The sequence below is a fragment of the Drosophila takahashii genome, chromosome X, assembly GCF_030179915.1.
Source record: "Drosophila takahashii strain IR98-3 E-12201 chromosome X, DtakHiC1v2, whole genome shotgun sequence".
Classification (NCBI taxonomy): Eukaryota; Metazoa; Arthropoda; class Insecta; order Diptera; family Drosophilidae; genus Drosophila; species Drosophila takahashii.
In genome coordinates, this window is record NC_091683.1 from 2,335,605 (window position 1) to 2,356,393 (window position 20,789).

At 40.3% G+C, this 20,789-nt stretch overlaps 1 protein-coding gene across 1 annotated transcript in view; it reads right to left on the bottom strand.

The window, feature by feature from the left end:
- Muc14A (Mucin 14A) overlaps nucleotides 1-20,789 on the bottom strand; it is a 112,633-nt gene that overhangs the window by 15,979 nt on the left and 75,865 nt on the right. The window contains exons 43-50 of the mRNA XM_070218507.1: nucleotides 16,357-17,539; nucleotides 16,225-16,268; nucleotides 14,210-15,091; nucleotides 10,872-11,125; nucleotides 9,077-9,860; nucleotides 7,711-8,452; nucleotides 7,211-7,311; nucleotides 118-4,656 (exon numbers count right to left, since the gene is read on the bottom strand). Of these exons, the coding sequence (XP_070074608.1) occupies nucleotides 118-4,656; nucleotides 7,211-7,311; nucleotides 7,711-8,452; nucleotides 9,077-9,860; nucleotides 10,872-11,125; nucleotides 14,210-15,091; nucleotides 16,225-16,268; nucleotides 16,357-17,539 (8,529 nt within the window). The remainder of the gene's footprint in view (nucleotides 1-117; nucleotides 4,657-7,210; nucleotides 7,312-7,710; nucleotides 8,453-9,076; nucleotides 9,861-10,871; nucleotides 11,126-14,209; nucleotides 15,092-16,224; nucleotides 16,269-16,356; nucleotides 17,540-20,789) is intronic.

Consider the following 20,789-nt stretch of genomic DNA (forward strand, 5'->3'; position numbering starts at 1 on the left):
TTGTTCTGTGCTCGATATTTGCAGTGAACTCTGTGATATTGTACTCGGTTCTGTTGAAGACTTTGGTAAGGTTGTACTAGATTGCGGAAGAGATTCCGAAATTGTACTTCTTTCCTCTGGAGTGGTTTCGTATTGTTCTGTGCTCGATATTTGCAGTGAACTCTGTGATATTGTACTCGATTCGGCTGAAGACTTTGGTAAGGTTGTACTTGATTGTGGCAGAGATTCCGAAAGTGTACTTCTTTCCTCTGGAGTGGTTTCGTATTGTTCTGTGCTCGATACTTGAAGTGAACTCTGTGATATTGTACTCGATTCTGTTGAAGACTTTGGTAAGGTTGTACTTGATTGTGGCAAAGATTCCGAAATTGTACTTCTTTCCTCTGGAGTGGTTTCGTATTGTTCTGTGCTCGATACTTGAAGTGAAATCTGTGATATTGTACTCGATTCGGTTGAAGACTTTGGTAATGCTGTACTTGATTGCGGAAGAGATTCCGAAATTGTACTTCTTTCCTCTGGAGTGGTTTCGTATTTTTCTGAGCTTGATATTTGCAATGAACTCTGTGATATTGCACTTGATTCGGTTGAAGACTTTGGTAAGGTTGTACTAGATCGCGGAAGAGATTCCGAAATTGTACTTCTTTCCTCTGGAGTGGTTTCGTATTTTTCTGTGCTCGACATTTGCAGTGAACTCTGAGATATTGTACTCGGTTCTGTTAAAGACTTTGGTAAGGTTGTACTTGATTGTGGCAGAGATTCCGAAATTGTACTTCTTTCCTCCGGTGTGGTTTCGTATTGTTCTGTGCTCAATATTTGCAGTGAACTCTGAGATATTGTACTCGGTTCTGTTGAAGACTTTGGTAAGGTTGTACTTGATTGTGGCAGAGATTCCGAAATTGCACTTCTTTTCTCTGGAGTGGTTTCGTATTGTTCTGTGCTCGATATTTGAACTGAACTCTGTGATATTGTACTCGATTCCGTTGAAGACTTTGGTAAGGTTGTACTAGATCGCGGAAGAGATTCCGAAATTGTACTTCTTTCCTCTGGAGTGGTTTCGTATTTTTCTGTGCTCGATATTTGCAGTGAACTCTGAGATATTGTACTCGGTTCTGTTGAAGACTTTGGTAAGGTTGTACTAGATTGAGGACGAGATTCCGAAATTGTACTTCTTTCCTCTGGAGTGGTTTCGTATTTTTCTGTGCTCGACATTTGCAGTGAACTCTGAGATATTGTACTCGGTTCTGTTGAAGACTTTGGTAAGGTTGTACTTGATTGTGGCAGAGATTCCGAAATTGTACTTCTTTCCTCCGGTGTGGTTTCGTATTGTTCTGTGCTCAATATTTGCAGTGAACTCTGAGATATTGTACTCGGTTCTGTTGAAGACTTTGGTAAGGTTGTACTTGATTGTGGCAGAGATTCCGAAATTGCACTTCTTTTCTCTGGAGTGGTTTCGTATTGTTCTGTGCTCGATATTTGAACTGAACTCTGTGATATTGTACTCGATTCGGTTGAAGACTTTGGTAAGGTTGTACTAGATTGCGATAGAGATTCCGAAATTGTACTTCTTTCCTCTGGTGTGGTTTCGTAGTGATCTGTGCTCGATATTTGTAGTGAACTCTGTGATATTGTACTCGATTCGGTTGAAGACTTTGGTAAGGTTGTACTAGATCGCGGAAGAGATTTCGAAATTGTACTTCTTTCCTCAGGTGTGGTTTCGTATTTTTCTCGGCTCGACATTTCAGATGAACTACTGTATAGTGTAGTCGATGGGCTTGAAAACTTTGGTGGGGTTGTACTTGATTGTGGCAGAGATTCCGTAATTGTACTTCTTTCCTCTGGTGTGGTTTCGTATTGTTCTGTGCTCGATATTTGCAGTGAACTATGAGATATTGTACTCGGTTCTGTTGAAGACTTTGGTAAGGTTGTACTTGATTGTGGCAGAGATTCCGAAATTGTACTTCTTTCCTCTGGAGTGGTTTCGTATTGTTCTGTGCTCGAAATTTGAACTGATCTCTGTGATATTGTACTCGATTCGGTTGAAGACTTTGGTAATGCTGTACTTGATTGCGGAAGAGATTCCGAAATTGTACTTCTTTCCTCTGGAGTGGTTTCGTATTTTTCTGAGCTTGATATTTGCAATGAACTCTGTGATATTGCACTTGATTCGGTTGAAGACTTTGGTAAGGTTGTACTAGATCGCGGAAGAGATTCCGAAATTGTACTTCTTTCCTCTGGAGTGGTTTCGTATTTTTCTGTGCTCGACATTTGCAGTGAACTCTGAGATATTGTACTCGGTTCTGTTGAAGACTTTGGTAAGGTTGTACTTGATTGTGGCAGAGATTCCGAAATTGTACTTCTTTCCTCCGGTGTGGTTTCGTATTGTTCTGTGCTCAATATTTGCAGTGAACTCTGAGATATTGTACTCGGTTCTGTTGAAGACTTTGGTAAGGTTGTACTTGATTGTGGCAGAGATTCCGAAATTGCACTTCTTTTCTCTGGAGTGGTTTCGTATTGTTCTGTGCTCGATATTTGAACTGAACTCTGTGATATTGTACTCGATTCCGTTGAAGACTTTGGTAAGGTTGTACTAGATCGCGGAAGAGATTCCGAAATTGTACTTCTTTCCTCTGGTGTGGTTTCGTATTGTTCTGTGCTCGATATTTGCAGTGAACTCTGAGATATTGTACTCGGTTCTGTTGAAGACTTTGGTGAGGTTGTACTAGATTGAGGACGAGATTCCGAAATTGTACTTCTTTCCCCAGGAGTGGTTTCGTATTGTTCTGTGCTCGATATTTGCAGTGAACTCTGTGATATTATACTCGATTCCGAAATTGTACTTCTTTCCTCTGATGTGGTTTCGAATTGTTCTGTGCTCGATATTTGAACTGAACTCTGTGATTTTGTACTCGATTCGGTTGAAGACTTTGGTAAGGTTTTACTAGATGGCGGACGAGATTCCGAAATTGTACTTCTTTCCTCTGGTGTGGTTTCGTATTGTTCTGTGCTCGATATTTTCAGTGAACTCTGAGATATTGTACTCGGTTCTGTTGAAGACTTTGGTAGGGTTGTACTTGATTGTGGCAGAGATTCCGAAATTGTACTTCTTTCCTCTGGTGTGGTTTCGTATTGTTCTGTGCTCGACATTTCAGATGAACTACTGTATAGTGTAGTCGAAGCGCTTGAAGACTTTGGTAAGGTTGTACTAGATTGCGGAAGAGATTCCGAAATTGTACTTTTTTCCTCTGGTGTGGTTTCGTAGTGATCTGTGCTCGATATTTGTTGTGAACTCTGTGATATTGTACTCGATTCGGTTGAAGACTTTGGTAAGGTTGCACTAGATCGCGGATAAGATTCCGAAATTGTACTTCTTTCCTCTGTAGTGGTTTCGTATTTTTCTCGGCTCGACATTTCAGATGAACTACTGTATAGTGTAGTCGATGGGCTTGAAAACTTTGGTGGGGTTGTACCTGATTGTGGCAGAGATTCCGAAATTGTACTTCTTTCCTCTGGTGTGGTTTCGTATTGTTCTGTGCTCGATATTTGAACTGATCTCTGTGATATTGTACTCGATTCGGTTGAAGACTTTGGTAGGGTTGTACTAGATTGCGGAACAGATTCCGAAATTGTACTTCTTTCCTCTGGTGTGGTTTCGTATTGTTCTGTGCTCGATATTTGCAGTGAACTCTGAGATATTGTACTCGGTTCTGTTGAAGACTTTGGTAAGGTTGTACTTGATTGTGGCAGAGATTCCGAAATTGTACTTCTTTCCTCTGGAGTGGTTTCGTATTGTTCTGTGCTCGAAATTTGAACTGATCTCTGTGATATTGTACTCGATTCGGTTGAAGACTTTGGTAGGGTTGTACTAGATTGCGGACGAGATTCCGAAATTGTACTTCTTTCCTCAGGAGTGGTTTCGTATTGTTCTGTGCTCGATATTTGCAGTGAACTCTGTGATACTATACTCAATTCCGAAATTGTACTTCTTTCCTCTGGTGTGGTTTCGAATTGTTCTGTGCTCGATATTTGCAGTGAACTCTGTGATATTGTACTCGATTCGGTTGAAAACTTTGGTGGGGTTGTACTTGATTGTGGCAGAGATTCCGAAATTGTACTTCTTTCCTCTGGTGTGGTTTCGTATTGTTCTGTGCTCGATATTTTCAGTGAACTCTGTGATATTGTACTCGGTTCTGTTAAAGACTTTGGTAAGGTTGTACTTGATTGTGGCAGAGATTCCGAAATTGTACTTCTTTCCTCTGGAGTGGTTTCGTATTTTTCTGTGCTAGACATTTCAGATGAACTACTGTATAGTGTAGTCGAAGCGCTTGAAGACTTTGGTAAGGTTGTACTAGATTGCGGAAGAGATTCCGAAATTGTACTTCTTTTCTCTGGTGTGGTTTCGTATTGTTCTGTGCTCGATATTTGAACTGAACTCTGTGATTGTTTTGTGCTCAATATTTGCAGTGAACTCTGTGATATTGTACCCGATTCGGTTGAAGATTTTCTTGTTCTAGATTGCGGAAGAGATTCCGTAATTGTAGTTCTTTCCTCTGGAGTGGTTTCGTAATTTTCTGTGCTCGACATTTGCAGTGAACTCTGAGATATTGTACTCGGTTCTGTTGAAGACTTTGGTAAGGTTGTACTAGATTGCGGAAGAGATTCCGAAATTGTACTTCTTTCCTCTGGAGTGGTTTCGTATTGTTCTGTGCTCGATATTTGCAGTGAACTCTGTGATATTGTACTCGGTTCTGTTGAAGACTTTGGTAAGGTTGTACTAGATTGCGGAAGAGATTCCGAAATTGTACTTCTTTCCTCTGGAGTGGTTTCGTATTGTTCTGTGCTCGATATTTGCAGTGAACTCTGTGATATTGTACTCGATTCGGCTGAAGACTTTGGTAAGGTTGTACTTGATTGTGGCAGAGATTCCGAAAGTGTACTTCTTTCCTCTGGAGTGGTTTCGTATTGTTCTGTGCTCGATACTTGAAGTGAACTCTGTGATATTGTACTCGATTCTGTTGAAGACTTTGGTAAGGTTGTACTTGATTGTGGCAAAGATTCCGAAATTGTACTTCTTTCCTCTGGAGTGGTTTCGTATTGTTCTGTGCTCGATACTTGAAGTGAAATCTGTGATATTGTACTCGATTCGGTTGAAGACTTTGGTAATGCTGTACTTGATTGCGGAAGAGATTCCGAAATTGTACTTCTTTCCTCTGGAGTGGTTTCGTATTTTTCTGAGCTTGATATTTGCAATGAACTCTGTGATATTGCACTTGATTCGGTTGAAGACTTTGGTAAGGTTGTACTAGATCGCGGAAGAGATTCCGAAATTGTACTTCTTTCCTCTGGAGTGGTTTCGTATTTTTCTGTGCTCGACATTTGCAGTGAACTCTGAGATATTGTACTCGGTTCTGTTAAAGACTTTGGTAAGGTTGTACTTGATTGTGGCAGAGATTCCGAAATTGTACTTCTTTCCTCCGGTGTGGTTTCGTATTGTTCTGTGCTCAATATTTGCAGTGAACTCTGAGATATTGTACTCGGTTCTGTTGAAGACTTTGGTAAGGTTGTACTTGATTGTGGCAGAGATTCCGAAATTGCACTTCTTTTCTCTGGAGTGGTTTCGTATTGTTCTGTGCTCGATATTTGAACTGAACTCTGTGATATTGTACTCGATTCCGTTGAAGACTTTGGTAAGGTTGTACTAGATCGCGGAAGAGATTCCGAAATTGTACTTCTTTCCTCTGGAGTGGTTTCGTATTTTTCTGTGCTCGATATTTGCAGTGAACTCTGAGATATTGTACTCGGTTCTGTTGAAGACTTTGGTAAGGTTGTACTAGATTGAGGACGAGATTCCGAAATTGTACTTCTTTCCCCAGGAGTGGTTTCGTATTGTTCTGTGCTCGATATTTGCAGTGAACTCTGTGATATTATACTCGATTCCGAAATTGTACTTATTTCCTCTGATGTGGTTTCGAATTGTTCTGTGCTCGATATTTGAACTGAACTCTGTGATTTTGTACTCGATTCGGTTGAAGACTTTGGTAAGGTTTTACTAGAGGGCGGACGAGATTCCGAAATTGTACTTCTTTCCTCTGGTGTGGTTTTGTATTGTTCTGTGCTCGATATTTGCAGTGAACTCTGAGATATTGTACTCGGTTCTGTTGAAGACTTTCGTAAGGTTGTACTTGATTGTGGCAGAGATTCCGAAATTGTACTTCTTTCCTCTGGAGTGGTTTCAAATTGTTCTGTGCTCGATATTTGCAGTAAATTCTGTGATATTGTACTCGATTCGGTTAAAGACTTTAGTAAGGTTGTACTAGATTGCGGACGGGATTCCGAAATTGTACTTCTTTCCTCAGGAGTGGTTTTGTATTGTTCTGTGCTCGATATTTGCAGTAAACTCTGTGATATTGTACTCGATTCGGTTGAAGACTTCGGTAAGGTTGTACTTGATTGTGGCAGAGATTCCGAAATTGTACTTCTTTCCTCTAGTGTGGTTTCGTATTGTTCTGTGCTCGATATTTGAACTGAACTCTGTGATATTGTACTCGATTCGGTTAAATATTTTGGTAAGGTTGTACTAGATTGCGGAAGAGATTTCGAAATTGTACTTCTTTCCTCTGGAGTGGTTTCGTATTGTTTTGTGTTCGATATTTGCAGTGAACTCTGTGATATTGTACTCGATTCGGTTGAAGATTTTCTTGTTCTAGATTGCGGAAGAGATTCCGAAATTGTACTTCTTTCCTCTGGAGTGGTTTCGTATTTTTCTGAGCTCGATATTTGCAATGAACTCTGTGATATTGCACTTGATTCGGTTGAAGACTTTGGTAAGGTTGTACTTGATTGTGGCAGAGATTCCGAAATTGTACTTCTTTCCTCTGGTGTGGTTTCGTATTGTTCTGTGCTCGAAATTTGAACTGAACTCTGTGATATAGTACTCGATTCGGTTGAAGATTTTGGTAAGGTTGTACTAGATTGCGGAAGAGATTCCGAAATTGTACTTCTTTCCTTTGGAGTGGTTTCGTATTGTTCTGTGCTCGATATTTCCAGTGAGCTCTGTGATATTGTACTCGATTCGGTTGAAGACTTTAGTAAGATTGTACTAGATCGTGGAAGAGATTCCGAAATTGTACTTCTTTCCTCTGGAGTGGTTTCGTATTTTTCTGTGCTAGACATTTTAGAAGAACTACTGTATAGTGCAGTCAATGGGCTTAAAGACTTTGGTAAGGTTGTACTTGATTGTGGCAGAGATTCCGAAATTGTACTTCTTTCCTCTGGTGTGGTTTCGTATTGTTCTGTGCTCGAAATTTGAACTGAACTCTGTAATATTGTACTCGATTCGGTTGAAGACTTTAGTAAGGTTATACTAGATTGCGGAAGAGATTCCGAAATTGTACTTCTTTCCTTTGGAGTGGTTTCGTATTGTTCTGTGCTCGATATTTGCAGTGAGCTCTGTGATATTGTACTCGATTCGGTTGAAGACTTTGGTAAGGTTGTACTAGATTGCGGACGAGATTCCGAAATTGTACTTCTTTCCTCTGGTGTGGTTTCGTATTGTTCGGTGCTCGATATTTTCAGTGAACTCTGCGATATTGTACTCGGTTCTGTTAAAGACTTTGGTAAGGTTGTACTTGATTGTGGCAGAGATTCCGAAATTGTACTTCTTTCCTCTGGAGTGGTTTTCGTATTTTTCTGTGCTCGACATTTCAGATGAACTACTGTATAGTGTAGTCGAAGCGCTTGAAGACTTTGGTAAGCTTGTACTAGATTGCGGAAGAGATTCCGAAATTCTACTTCTTTCCTGTGGAGTGGTTTCGTATTGTTCTGTGCTCGACATTTCAGATGAACTACTATATAGTGTAGTCGAAGCGCTTGAAGACTTTGGTAAGGTTGTACTAGATTGCGGACGAGATTCCGAAATTGTACTTCTTTCCTCTGGTGTGGTTTCGTATTGTTCGGTGCTCGATATTTTCAGTGAACTCTGCGATATTGTACTCGGTTCTGTTAAAGACTTTGGTAAGGTTGTACTTGATTGTGGCAGAGATTCCGAAATTGTACTTCTTTCCTCTGGTGTGGTTTCGTATTTTTCTGAGCTCGATATTTGCAATGAACTCTGTGATATTGTACTCGATTCGGTTGAAGACTTTGGTAGGGTTGTACTAGATTGCGGAGTAGATTCTGAAATTGTACTTCTTTCCTCTGGAGTGGTTTTGTACTTTTCTGACCTCGACATTTCAGATGAACTACTGTATAGAGTAGTCGATAGGCTTGAAGGCTTTGGTAAGGTTGTACTTGATTGTGGCAGTGATTCCGAAATCGTACTTCTTTCCTCTGGAGTGGTTTTGTATTTTTCTGTGCTCGACATTTCAGAGGAACTACTGTACAGTGTAGTCGATGGGCTTGAAAACTTTGGTGGGGTTGTACTTGATTGTGGCAGAGATTCCGAAATTGTACTTTTTTCCTCTGGTGTGGTTTCGTATTGTTCGGTGCTCGATATTTGCAGTGAACTCTGAGATATTGTACTCGGTTCTGTTGAAGACTTTGGTAAGGTTGTACTTGATTGTGGCAGAGATTCCGAAATTGTACTTCTTTCCTCTGGAGTGGTTTCGTATTGTTCTGTGCTCGAAATTTGAACTGATCTCTGTGATATTGTACTCGATTCGGTTGAAGACTTTGGTAGGGTTGTACTAGATTGCGGAAGAGATTCCGAAATTGTACTTCTTTCCTTTGGAGTGGTTTCGTATTGTTCTGTGCTCGATATTTGCAGTGAGCTCTGTGATATTGTACTCGATTCGATTGAAGACTTTGGTAAGGTTGTACTAGATTGCGGACGAGATTCCGAAATTGTACTTCTTTCCTCTGGTGTAGTTTCGTATTGTTCGGTGCTCGATATTTTCAGTGAACTCTGCGATATTGTACTCGGTTCTGTTAAAGACTTTGGTAAGGTTGTACTTGATTGTGGCAGAGATTCCGAAATTGTACTTCTTTCCTCTGGAGTGGTTTCGTATTTTTCTGTGCTCGACATTTCAGATGAACTACTGTATAGTGTAGTCGAAGCGCTTGAAAACTTTGGTGGGGTTGTACTTGATTGTGGCAGAGATTCCGAAATTGTACTTCTTTCCTCTGGTGTGGTTTCGTATTGTTCGGTGCTCGATATTTGCAGTGAACTCTGAGATATTGTACTCGGTTCTGTTGAAGACTTTGGTAAGGTTGTACTTGATTGTGGCAGAGATTCCGAAATTGTACTTCTTTCCTCTGGAGTGGTTTCGTATTGTTCTGTGCTCGAAATTTGAACTGATCTCTGTGATATTGTACTCGATTCGGTTGAAGACTTTGGTAGGGTTGTACTAGATTGCGGAAGAGATTCCGAAATTGTACTTCTTTCCTTTGGAGTGGTTTCGTATTGTTCTGTGCTCGATATTTGCAGTGAGCTCTGTGATATTGTACTCGATTCGGTTGAAGACTTTGGTAAGGTTGTACTAGATTGCGGACGAGATTCCGAAATTGTACTTCTTTCCTCTGGTGTGGTTTCGTATTGTTCGGTGCTCGATATTTTCAGTGAACTCTGCGATATTGTACTCGGTTCTGTTAAAGACTTTGGTAATGTTGTACTTGATTGTGGCAGAGATTCCGAAATTGTACTTCTTTCCTCTGGAGTGGTTTCGTATTTTTCTGTGCTCGACATTTCAGATGAACTACTGTATAGTGTAGTCGAAGCGCTTGAAGACTTTGGTAAGCTTGTACTAGATTGCGGAAGAGATTCCGAAATTCTACTTCTTTCCTGTGGAGTGGTTTCGTATTGTTCTGTGCTCGACATTTCAGATGAACTACTATATAGTGTAGTCGAAGGGCTTGAAGACTTTGGTAAGGTTGTACTAGATTGCGGACGAGATTCCGAAATTGTACTTCTTTCCTCTGGTGTGGTTTCGTATTGTTCGGTGCTCGATATTTTCAGTGAACTCTGCGATATTGTACTCGGTTCTGTTAAAGACTTTGGTAAGGTTGTACTTGATTGTGGCAGAGATTCCGAAATTGTACTTCTTTCCTCTGGTGTGGTTTCGTATTGTTCTGTGCTCGATATTTGAACTGAACTCTGTGATATTGTACTCGATTCGGTTGAAGACTTTGGTAGGGTTGTACTAGATTGCGGAACAGATTCCGAAATTGTACTTCTTTCCTCTGGTGTGGTTTCGTATTGTTCTGTGCTCGATATTTGCAGTGAACTCTGAGATATTGTACTCGGTTCTGTTGAAGACTTTGGTAAGGTTGTACTTGATTGTGGCAGAGATTCCGAAATTGTACTTCTTTCCTCCGGTGTGGTTTCGTATTGTTCTGTGCTCGAAATTTGAACTGATCTCTGTGATATTGTACTCGATTCGGTTGAAGACTTTGGTAGGGTTGTACTAGATTGCGGACGAGATTCCGAAATTGTACTTCTTTCCTCAGGAGTGGTTTCGTATTGTTCTGTGCTCGATATTTGCAGTGAACTCTGTGATACTATACTCAATTCCGAAATTGTACTTCTTTCCTCTGGTGTGGTTTCGAATTGTTCTGTGCTCGATATTTGCAGTGAACTCTGTGATATTGTACTCGATTCGGTTGAAAACTTTGGTGGGGTTGTACTTGATTGTGGCAGAGATTCCGAAATTGTACTTCTTTCCTCTGGTGTGGTTTCGTATTGTTCTGTGCTCGATATTTTCAGTGAACTCTGTGATATTGTACTCGGTTCTGTTAAAGACTTTGGTAAGGTTGTACTTGATTGTGGCAGAGATTCCGAAATTGTACTTCTTTCCTCTGGAGTGGTTTCGTATTTTTCTGTGCTAGACATTTCAGATGAACTACTGTATAGTGTAGTCGAAGCCCTTGAAGACTTTGGTAAGGTTGTACTAGATTGCGGAAGAGATTCCGAAATTGTACTTCTTTTCTCTGGTGTGGTTTCGTATTGTTCTGTGCTCGATATTTGAACTGAACTCTGTGATTGTTTTGTGCTCAATATTTGCAGTGAACTCTGTGATATTGTACCCGATTCGGTTGAAGATTTTCTTGTTCTAGATTGCGGAAGAGATTCCGTAATTGTAGTTCTTTCCTCTGGAGTGGTTTCGTAATTTTCTGTGCTCGACATTTGCAGTGAACTCTGAGATATTGTACTCGGTTCTGTTGAAGACTTTGGTAAGGTTGTACTAGATTGCGGAAGAGATTCCGAAATTGTACTTCTTTCCTCTGGAGTGGTTTCGTATTGTTCTGTGCTCGATATTTGCAGTGAACTCTGTGATATTGTACTCGGTTCTGTTGAAGACTTTGGTAAGGTTGTACTAGATTGCGGAAGAGATTCCGAAATTGTACTTCTTTCCTCTGGAGTGGTTTCGTATTGTTCTGTGCTCGATATTTGCAGTGAACTCTGTGATATTGTACTCGATTCGGCTGAAGACTTTGGTAAGGTTGTACTTGATTGTGGCAGAGATTCCGAAAGTGTACTTCTTTCCTCTGGAGTGGTTTCGTATTGTTCTGTGCTCGATACTTGAAGTGAACTCTGTGATATTGTACTCGATTCTGTTGAAGACTTTGGTAAGGTTGTACTTGATTGTGGCAAAGATTCCGAAATTGTACTTCTTTCCTCTGGAGTGGTTTCGTATTGTTCTGTGCTCGATACTTGAAGTGAAATCTGTGATATTGTACTCGATTCGGTTGAAGACTTTGGTAATGCTGTACTTGATTGCGGAAGAGATTCCGAAATTGTACTTCTTTCCTCTGGAGTGGTTTCGTATTTTTCTGAGCTTGATATTTGCAATGAACTCTGTGATATTGCACTTGATTCGGTTGAAGACTTTGGTAAGGTTGTACTAGATCGCGGAAGAGATTCCGAAATTGTACTTCTTTCCTCTGGAGTGGTTTCGTATTTTTCTGTGCTCGACATTTGCAGTGAACTCTGAGATATTGTACTCGGTTCTGTTAAAGACTTTGGTAAGGTTGTACTTGATTGTGGCAGAGATTCCGAAATTGTACTTCTTTCCTCCGGTGTGGTTTCGTATTGTTCTGTGCTCAATATTTGCAGTGAACTCTGAGATATTGTACTCGGTTCTGTTGAAGACTTTGGTAAGGTTGTACTTGATTGTGGCAGAGATTCCGAAATTGCACTTCTTTTCTCTGGAGTGGTTTCGTATTGTTCTGTGCTCGATATTTGAACTGAACTCTGTGATATTGTACTCGATTCCGTTGAAGACTTTGGTAAGGTTGTACTAGATCGCGGAAGAGATTCCGAAATTGTACTTCTTTCCTCTGGAGTGGTTTCGTATTTTTCTGTGCTCGATATTTGCAGTGAACTCTGAGATATTGTACTCGGTTCTGTTGAAGACTTTGGTAAGGTTGTACTAGATTGAGGACGAGATTCCGAAATTGTACTTCTTTCCCCAGGAGTGGTTTCGTATTGTTCTGTGCTCGATATTTGCAGTGAACTCTGTGATATTATACTCGATTCCGAAATTGTACTTCTTTCCTCTGATGTGGTTTCGAATTGTTCTGTGCTCGATATTTGAACTGAACTCTGTGATTTTGTACTCGATTCGGTTGAAGACTTTGGTAAGGTTTTACTAGAGGGCGGACGAGATTCCGAAATTGTACTTCTTTCCTCTGGTGTGGTTTTGTATTGTTCTGTGCTCGATATTTGCAGTGAACTCTGAGATATTGTACTCGGTTCTGTTGAAGACTTTCGTAAGGTTGTACTTGATTGTGGCAGAGATTCCGAAATTGTACTTCTTTCCTCTGGAGTGGTTTCAAATTGTTCTGTGCTCGATATTTGCAGTAAATTCTGTGATATTGTACTCGATTCGGTTAAAGACTTTAGTATGGTTGTACTAGATTGCGGACGGGATTCCGAAATTGTACTTCTTTCCTCAGGAGTGGTTTTGTATTGTTCTGTGCTCGATATTTGCAGTAAACTCTGTGATATTGTACTCGATTCGGTTGAAGACTTCGGTAAGGTTGTACTTGATTGTGGCAGAGATTCCGAAATTGTACTTCTTTCCTCTAGTGTGGTTTCGTATTGTTCTGTGCTCGATATTTGAACTGAACTCTGTGATATTGTACTCGATTCGGTTAAATATTTTGGTAAGGTTGTACTAGATTGCGGAAGAGATTTCGAAATTGTACTTCTTTCCTCTGGAGTGGTTTCGTATTGTTTTGTGTTCGATATTTGCAGTGAACTCTGTGATATTGTACTCGATTCGGTTGAAGATTTTCTTGTTCTAGATTGCGGAAGAGATTCCGAAATTGTACTTCTTTCCTCTGGAGTGGTTTCGTATTTTTCTGAGCTCGATATTTGCAATGAACTCTGTGATATTGCACTTGATTCGGTTGAAGACTTTGGTAAGGTTGTACTTGATTGTGGCAGAGATTCCGAAATTGTACTTCTTTCCTCTGGTGTGGTTTCGTATTGTTCTGTGCTCGAAACTTGAACTGAACTCTGTGATATTGTACTCGATTCGGTTGAAGATTTTGGTAAGGTTGTACTAGATTGCGGAAGAGATTCCGAAATTGTACTTCTTTCCTTTGGAGTGGTTTCGTATTGTTCTGTGCTCGATATTTCCAGTGAGCTCTGTGATATTGTACTCGATTCGGTTGAAGACTTTAGTAAGATTGTACTAGATCGTGGAAGAGATTCCGAAATTGTACTTCTTTCCTCTGGAGTGGTTTCGTATTTTTCTGTGCTAGACATTTTAGAAGAACTACTGTATAGTGCAGTCAATGGGCTTAAAGACTTTGGTAAGGTTGTACTTGATTGTGGCAGAGATTCCGAAATTGTACTTCTTTCCTCTGGTGTGGTTTCGTATTGTTCTGTGCTCGAAATTTGAACTGAACTCTGTAATATTGTACTCGATTCGGTTGAAGACTTTAGTAAGGTTATACTAGATTGCGGAAGAGATTCCGAAATTGTACTTCTTTCCTTTGGAGTGGTTTCGTATTTTTCTGTGCTCGATATTTGCAGTGAGCTCTGTGATATTGTACTCGATTCGGTTGAAGACTTTGGTAAGGTTGTACTAGATTGCGGACGAGATTCCGAAATTGTACTTCTTTCCTCTGGTGTGGTTTCGTATTGTTCGGTGCTCGATATTTTCAGTGAACTCTGCGATATTGTACTCGGTTCTGTTAAAGACTTTGGTAAGGTTGTACTTGATTGTGGCAGAGATTCCGAAATTGTACTTCTTTCCTCTGGAGTGGTTTCGTATTTTTCTGTGCTCGACATTTCAGATGAACTACTGTATAGTGTAGTCGAAGCGCTTGAAGACTTTGGTAAGCTTGTACTAGATTGCGGAAGAGATTCCGAAATTCTACTTCTTTCCTGTGGAGTGGTTTCGTATTGTTCTGTGCTCGACATTTCAGATGAACTACTATATAGTGTAGTCGAAGCGCTTGAAGACTTTGGTAAGGTTGTACTAGATTGCGGACGAGATTCCGAAATTGTACTTCTTTCCTCTGGTGTGGTTTCGTATTGTTCGGTGCTCGATATTTTCAGTGAACTCTGCGATATTGTACTCGGTTCTGTTAAAGACTTTGGTAAGGTTGTACTTGATTGTGGCAGAGATTCCGAAATTGTACTTCTTTCCTCTGGTGTGGTTTCGTATTTTTCTGAGCTCGATATTTGCAATGAACTCTGTGATATTGTACTCGATTCGGTTGAAGACTTTGGTAGGGTTGTACTAGATTGCGGAGTAGATTCTGAAATTGTACTTCTTTCCTCTGGAGTGGTTTTGTACTTTTCTGACCTCGACATTTCAGATGAACTACTGTATAGAGTAGTCGATAGGCTTGAAGGCTTTGGTAAGGTTGTACTTGATTGTGGCAGTGATTCCGAAATCGTACTTCTTTCCTCTGGAGTGGTTTTGTATTTTTCTGTGCTCGACATTTCAGAGGAACTACTGTACAGTGTAGTCGATGGGCTTGAAAACTTTGGTGGGGTTGTACTTGATTGTGGCAGAGATTCCGAAATTGTACTTCTTTCCTCTGGTGTGGTTTCGTATTGTTCGGTGCTCGATATTTGCAGTGAACTCTGAGATATTGTACTCGGTTCTGTTGAAGACTTTGGTAAGGTTGTACTTGATTGTGGCAGAGATTCCGAAATTGTACTTCTTTCCTCTGGAGTGGTTTCGTATTGTTCTGTGCTCGAAATTTGAACTGATCTCTGTGATATTGTACTCGATTCGGTTGAAGACTTTGGTAGGGTTGTACTAGATTGCGGAAGAGATTCCGAAATTGTACTTCTTTCCTTTGGAGTGGTTTCGTATTGTTCTGTGCTCGATATTTGCAGTGAGCTCTGTGATATTGTACTCGATTCGATTGAAGACTTTGGTAAGGTTGTACTAGATTGCGGACGAGATTCCGAAATTGTACTTCTTTCCTCTGGTGTAGTTTCGTATTGTTCGGTGCTCGATATTTTCAGTGAACTCTGCGATATTGTACTCGGTTCTGTTAAAGACTTTGGTAAGGTTGTACTTGATTGTGGCAGAGATTCCGAAATTGTACTTCTTTCCTCTGGAGTGGTTTCGTATTTTTCTGTGCTCGACATTTCAGATGAACTACTGTATAGTGTAGTCGAAGCGCTTGAAAACTTTGGTGGGGTTGTACTTGATTGTGGCAGAGATTCCGAAATTGTACTTCTTTCCTCTGGTGTGGTTTCGTATTGTTCGGTGCTCGATATTTGCAGTGAACTCTGAGATATTGTACTCGGTTCTGTTGAAGACTTTGGTAAGGTTGTACTTGATTGTGGCAGAGATTCCGAAATTGTACTTCTTTCCTCTGGAGTGGTTTCGTATTGTTCTGTGCTCGAAATTTGAACTGATCTCTGTGATATTGTACTCGATTCGGTTGAAGACTTTGGTAGGGTTGTACTAGATTGCGGAAGAGATTCCGAAATTGTACTTCTTTCCTTTGGAGTGGTTTCGTATTGTTCTGTGCTCGATATTTGCAGTGAGCTCTGTGATATTGTACTCGATTCGGTTGAAGACTTTGGTAAGGTTGTACTAGATTGCGGACGAGATTCCGAAATTGTACTTCTTTCCTCTGGTGTGGTTTCGTATTGTTCGGTGCTCGATATTTTCAGTGAACTCTGCGATATTGTACTCGGTTCTGTTGAAGACTTTGGTAATGTTGTACTTGATTGTGGCAGAGATTCCGAAATTGTACTTCTTTCCTCTGGAGTGGTTTCGTATTTTTCTGTGCTCGACATTTCAGATGAACTACTGTATAGTGTAGTCGAAGCGCTTGAAGACTTTGGTAAGCTTGTACTAGATTGCGGAAGAGATTCCGAAATTCTACTTCTTTCCTGTGGAGTGGTTTCGTATTGTTCTGTGCTCGACATTTCAGATGAACTACTATATAGTGTAGTCGAAGGGCTTGAAGACTTTGGTAAGGTTGTACTAGATTGCGGACGAGATTCCGAAATTGTACTTCTTTCCTCTGGTGTGGTTTCGTATTGTTCGGTGCTCGATATTTTCAGTGAACTCTGCGATATTGTACTCGGTTCTGTTAAAGACTTTGGTAAGGTTGTACTTGATTGTGGCAGAGATTCCGAAATTGTACTTCTTTCCTCTGGTGTGGTTTCGTATTGTTCTGTGCTCGATATTTGAACTGAACTCTGTGATATTGTACTCGATTCGGTTGAAGACTTTGGTAGGGTTGTACTAGATTGCGGAGTAGATTCTGAAATTGTACTTCTTTCCTCTGGTGTGGTTTCGTATTGTTCTGTGCTCGATATTTGCAGTGAACTCTGTAATATTGTACTTGATTCGGTTGAAGACTTTGGTAAGGTTGTACTAGATCGCGGAAGAGATTCCGAGATTGTACTTCTTTCCTCTGGTGTGGTTTCGTATTGTTCGGTGCTCGATATTTTCAGTGAACTCTGCGATATTGTTCTCGGTTCTGTTAAAGACTTTGGTAAGGTTGTACTTGATTGTGGCAGAGATTCCGAAATTGTACTTCTTTCCTCTGGAGTGGTTTCGTATTGTTCTGTGCTCGATACTTGCAGTAAACTCTCTGATATTGTACTCGATTCGGTTGAAGACTTCGGTAAGGTTGTACTTGATTGTGGCAGAGATTCCGAAATTGTACTTCTTTCCTCTGGAGTGGTTTTGTATTGTTCTGTGCTCGATATTTGCAGTGAACTCTGTGATATTGTACTCGATTCGGTTGAAGATTTTGGTAAGGTACTAGATTGCGGAAGAGATTCCGAAATTGTACTTCTTTCCTCTGGAGTGGTTTCGTATTTTTCTGAACTTGTTATTTGCAATGAACTCTGTGATATTGCACTTGATTCGGTTAAAGACTTTGGTAAGGTTGTACTAGATCGCGGAAGAGATTCCGAAATTGTACTTCTTTCCTCTGGTGTCGTTTCGTATTGTTCTGTGCTCGATATTTGAACTGAACTCTGTGATATTGAACTCGATTCGGTTGTAGATTTTGTTAAGGTTGTACTAGATTGCGGAAGAGATTCCGACATTGTACTTCTTTCCTCTGGTGTGGTTTCGTATTGTTCAGTGCTCGATATTTGCAGTGAACTCTGTAATATTGTACTTGATTCGGTTGAAGACTTTGGTAAGGTTGTACTAGATCGCGGAAGAGATTCCGAGATTGTACTTCTTTCCTCTGGTGTGGTTTCGTATTGTTTTGTGCTCGATATTTGAACTGAACTCTGTGATATTGTACTCGATTCGGTTGAATACTTTGGTAAGGTTGTACTTGATTGCGGAAGAGATTCCGAAATTGTACTTCTTTCCTCTGGTGTGGTTTCGTATTGTTCTGTGCTCGATATTTGTAGTGAACTCTGTGATATTGTACTCGATTCGGTTGAATACTTTAGTAAGGTTGTACTTGATTGCGGAAGAGATTCCGAAATTGTACTTCTTTCCTCTGGTGTGGTTTCGTATTGTTCTGTGCTCGATATTTGCAGTGAACTCTGTAATATTGTACTTGATTCGGTTGAAGACTTTGGTAAGGTTGTACTAGATTGCGGACGAGATTCCGAAATTGTACTTCTTTCCTCTATAGTGGTTTCGTATTGTTCTGTGCTCGATATTTGCAGTGAACTCTGTGATATTATACTCGATTCCGAAATTGTACTTCTTTCCTCTGGTGTGGTTTCGAATTGTTCTGTGCTCGATATTTGCAGTGAACTCTGTGATATTGTTCTCGATTCGGTTGAAGATTTTGGTAAGGTACAAGATTGCGGAAGAGATTCCGAAATTGTACTTCTTTCCTCTGGAGTGGTTTCGTATTTTTCTGAGCTTGATATTTGCAATGAACTCTGTGATATTGCACTTGATTCGGTTAAAGACTTTGGTAAGGTTGTTCTAGATCGCGAAAGAGATTTCGAAATTGTACTTCTTTCCTCTGGTGTCGTTTCGTATTGTTCTGTGCTCGATATTTGCAGTGAACTCTGTAATATTGTACTTGATTCGGTTGAAGACTTTGGTAAGGTTGTACTAGATTGCGGACGAGATTCCGAAATTGTACTTCTTTCCTCTGGTGTGGTTTCGTATTGTTTTGTGCTCGATATTTGAACTGAACTCTGTGATATTGTACTCGATTCGGTTGAATACTTTGGTAAGGTTGTACTTGATTGTGGCAGAGATTCCGAAATTGTACTTCTTTCCTCTGGAGTGGTTTCGTATTTTTCTGTGCTAGACATTTTAGAAGAACTACTGTATAGTGCAGTCGATGGGCTTGAAAACTTTGGTGGGGTTGTACTTGATTGTGGCAGAGATTCCGAAATTGTACTTCTTTCCTCTGGAGTGGTTTCGTATTTTTCTGTGCTAGACATTTTAGAAGAACTACTGTATAGTGCAGTCGATGGGCTTGAAAACTTTGGTGGGGTTGTACTTGATTGTGGCAGAGATTCCGAAATTGTACTTCTTTCCTCTGGTGTGGTTTCGTATTGTTCAGTGCTCGATATTTGCAGTGAACTCTGTAATATTGTACTTGATTCGGTTGAAGACTTTGGTAAGGTTGTACTAGATCGCGGAAGAGATTCCGAGATTGTACTTCTTTCCTCTGGTGTGGTTTCGTATTGTTTTGTGCTCGATATTTGAACTGAACTCTGTGATATTGTACTCGATTCGGTTGAATACTTTGGTAAGGTTGTACTTGATTGCGGAAGAGATTCCGAAATTGTACTTCTTTCCTCTGGTGTGGTTTCGTATTGTTCTGTGCTCGATATTTGTAGTGAACTCTGTGATATTGTACTCGATTCGGTTGAATACTTTAGTAAGGTTGTAATTGATTGCGGAAGAGATTCCGAAATTGTACTTCTTTCCTCTGGTGTGGTTTCGTATTGTTCTGTGCTCGATATTTGCAGTGAACTCTGTAATATTGTACTTGATTCGGTTGAAGACTTTGGTAAGGTTGTACTAGATTGCGGACGAGATTCCGAAATTGTACTTCTTTCCTCTGGTGTGGTTTCGTATTGTTTTGTGCTCGATATTTGAACTGAACTCTGTGATATTGTACTCGATTCGGTTGAATACTTTGGTAAGGTTGTACTTGATTGCGGAAGAGATTCCGAAATTGTACTTCTTTCCTCTGGTGTGGTTTCGTATTGTTCTGTGCTCGATATTTGCAGTGAACTCTGTGATATTGTACTCGATTCGGTTGAATACTTTAGTAAGGTTGTACTTGATTGCGGAAGAGATTCCGAAATTGTACTTCTTTCCTCTGGTGTGGTTTCGTATTGTTCTGTGCTCGATATTTGCAGTGAACTCTGTAATATTGTACTTGATTCGGTTGAAGACTTTGGTAAGGTTGTACTAGATCGCGGAAGAGATTCCGAGATTGTACTTCTTTCCTCTGGTGTGGTTTCGTATTGTTCTTTGCTCGATATTTGCAGTGAACTCTGTGATATTGTACTCGATTCGGTTGAAGACTTTGGTAAGGTTGTACTAGATCGCGGACGAGATTCCGAAATTGTACTTCTTTCCCCTGGAGTGTTTTCGTATTTTTCCGTGCTCGACATTTCAGATGAACTACTGTATAGTGTAGTAGATGGGCTTGAAAACTTTGGTAAGGTTGTACTAGATTGCGGAAGAGATTCCGAAATTGTACTTTTTTCCTCTGGAGTGGTTTCGTATTGTTCTGTGCTCGATATTTGCAGTGAACTCTGAGATATTGTACTCGGTTCTGTTGAAGACTTTGGTAAGGTTGTACTTGATTGTGGCAGAGATTCCGAAATTGTACTTCTTTCCTCTGGAGTGGTTTCGTATTTTTCTGTGCTAGACATTTTAGAAGAACTACTGTATAGTGCAGTCGATGGGCTTGAAAACTTTGGTGGGGTTGTACTTGATTGTGGCAGAGATTCCGAAATTGTACTTCTTTCCTCTGGTGTGGTTTCGTATTGTTCTGTGCTCGATATTTGCAGTGAACTCTGAGATATTGTACTCGGTTCTGTTGAAGACTTTGGTAAGGTTGTACTAGATCGCGGAAGAGATTCCGAAATTGTACTTCTTTCCTCTATAGTGGTTTCGTATTGTTCTGTGCTCGATATTTGCAGTGAACTCTGTGATATTATACTCGATTCCGAAATTGTACTTCTTTCCTCTGGTGTGGTTTCGAATTGTTCTGTGCTCGATATTTGCAGTGAACTCTGTGATATTGTTCTCGATTCGGTTGAAGATTTTGGTAAGGTACAAGATTGCGGAAGAGATTCCGAAATTGTACTTCTTTCCTCTGGAGTGGTTTCGTATTTTTCTGAGCTTGATATTTGCAATGAACTCTGTGATATTGCACTTGATTCGGTTAAAGACTTTGGTAAGGTTGTT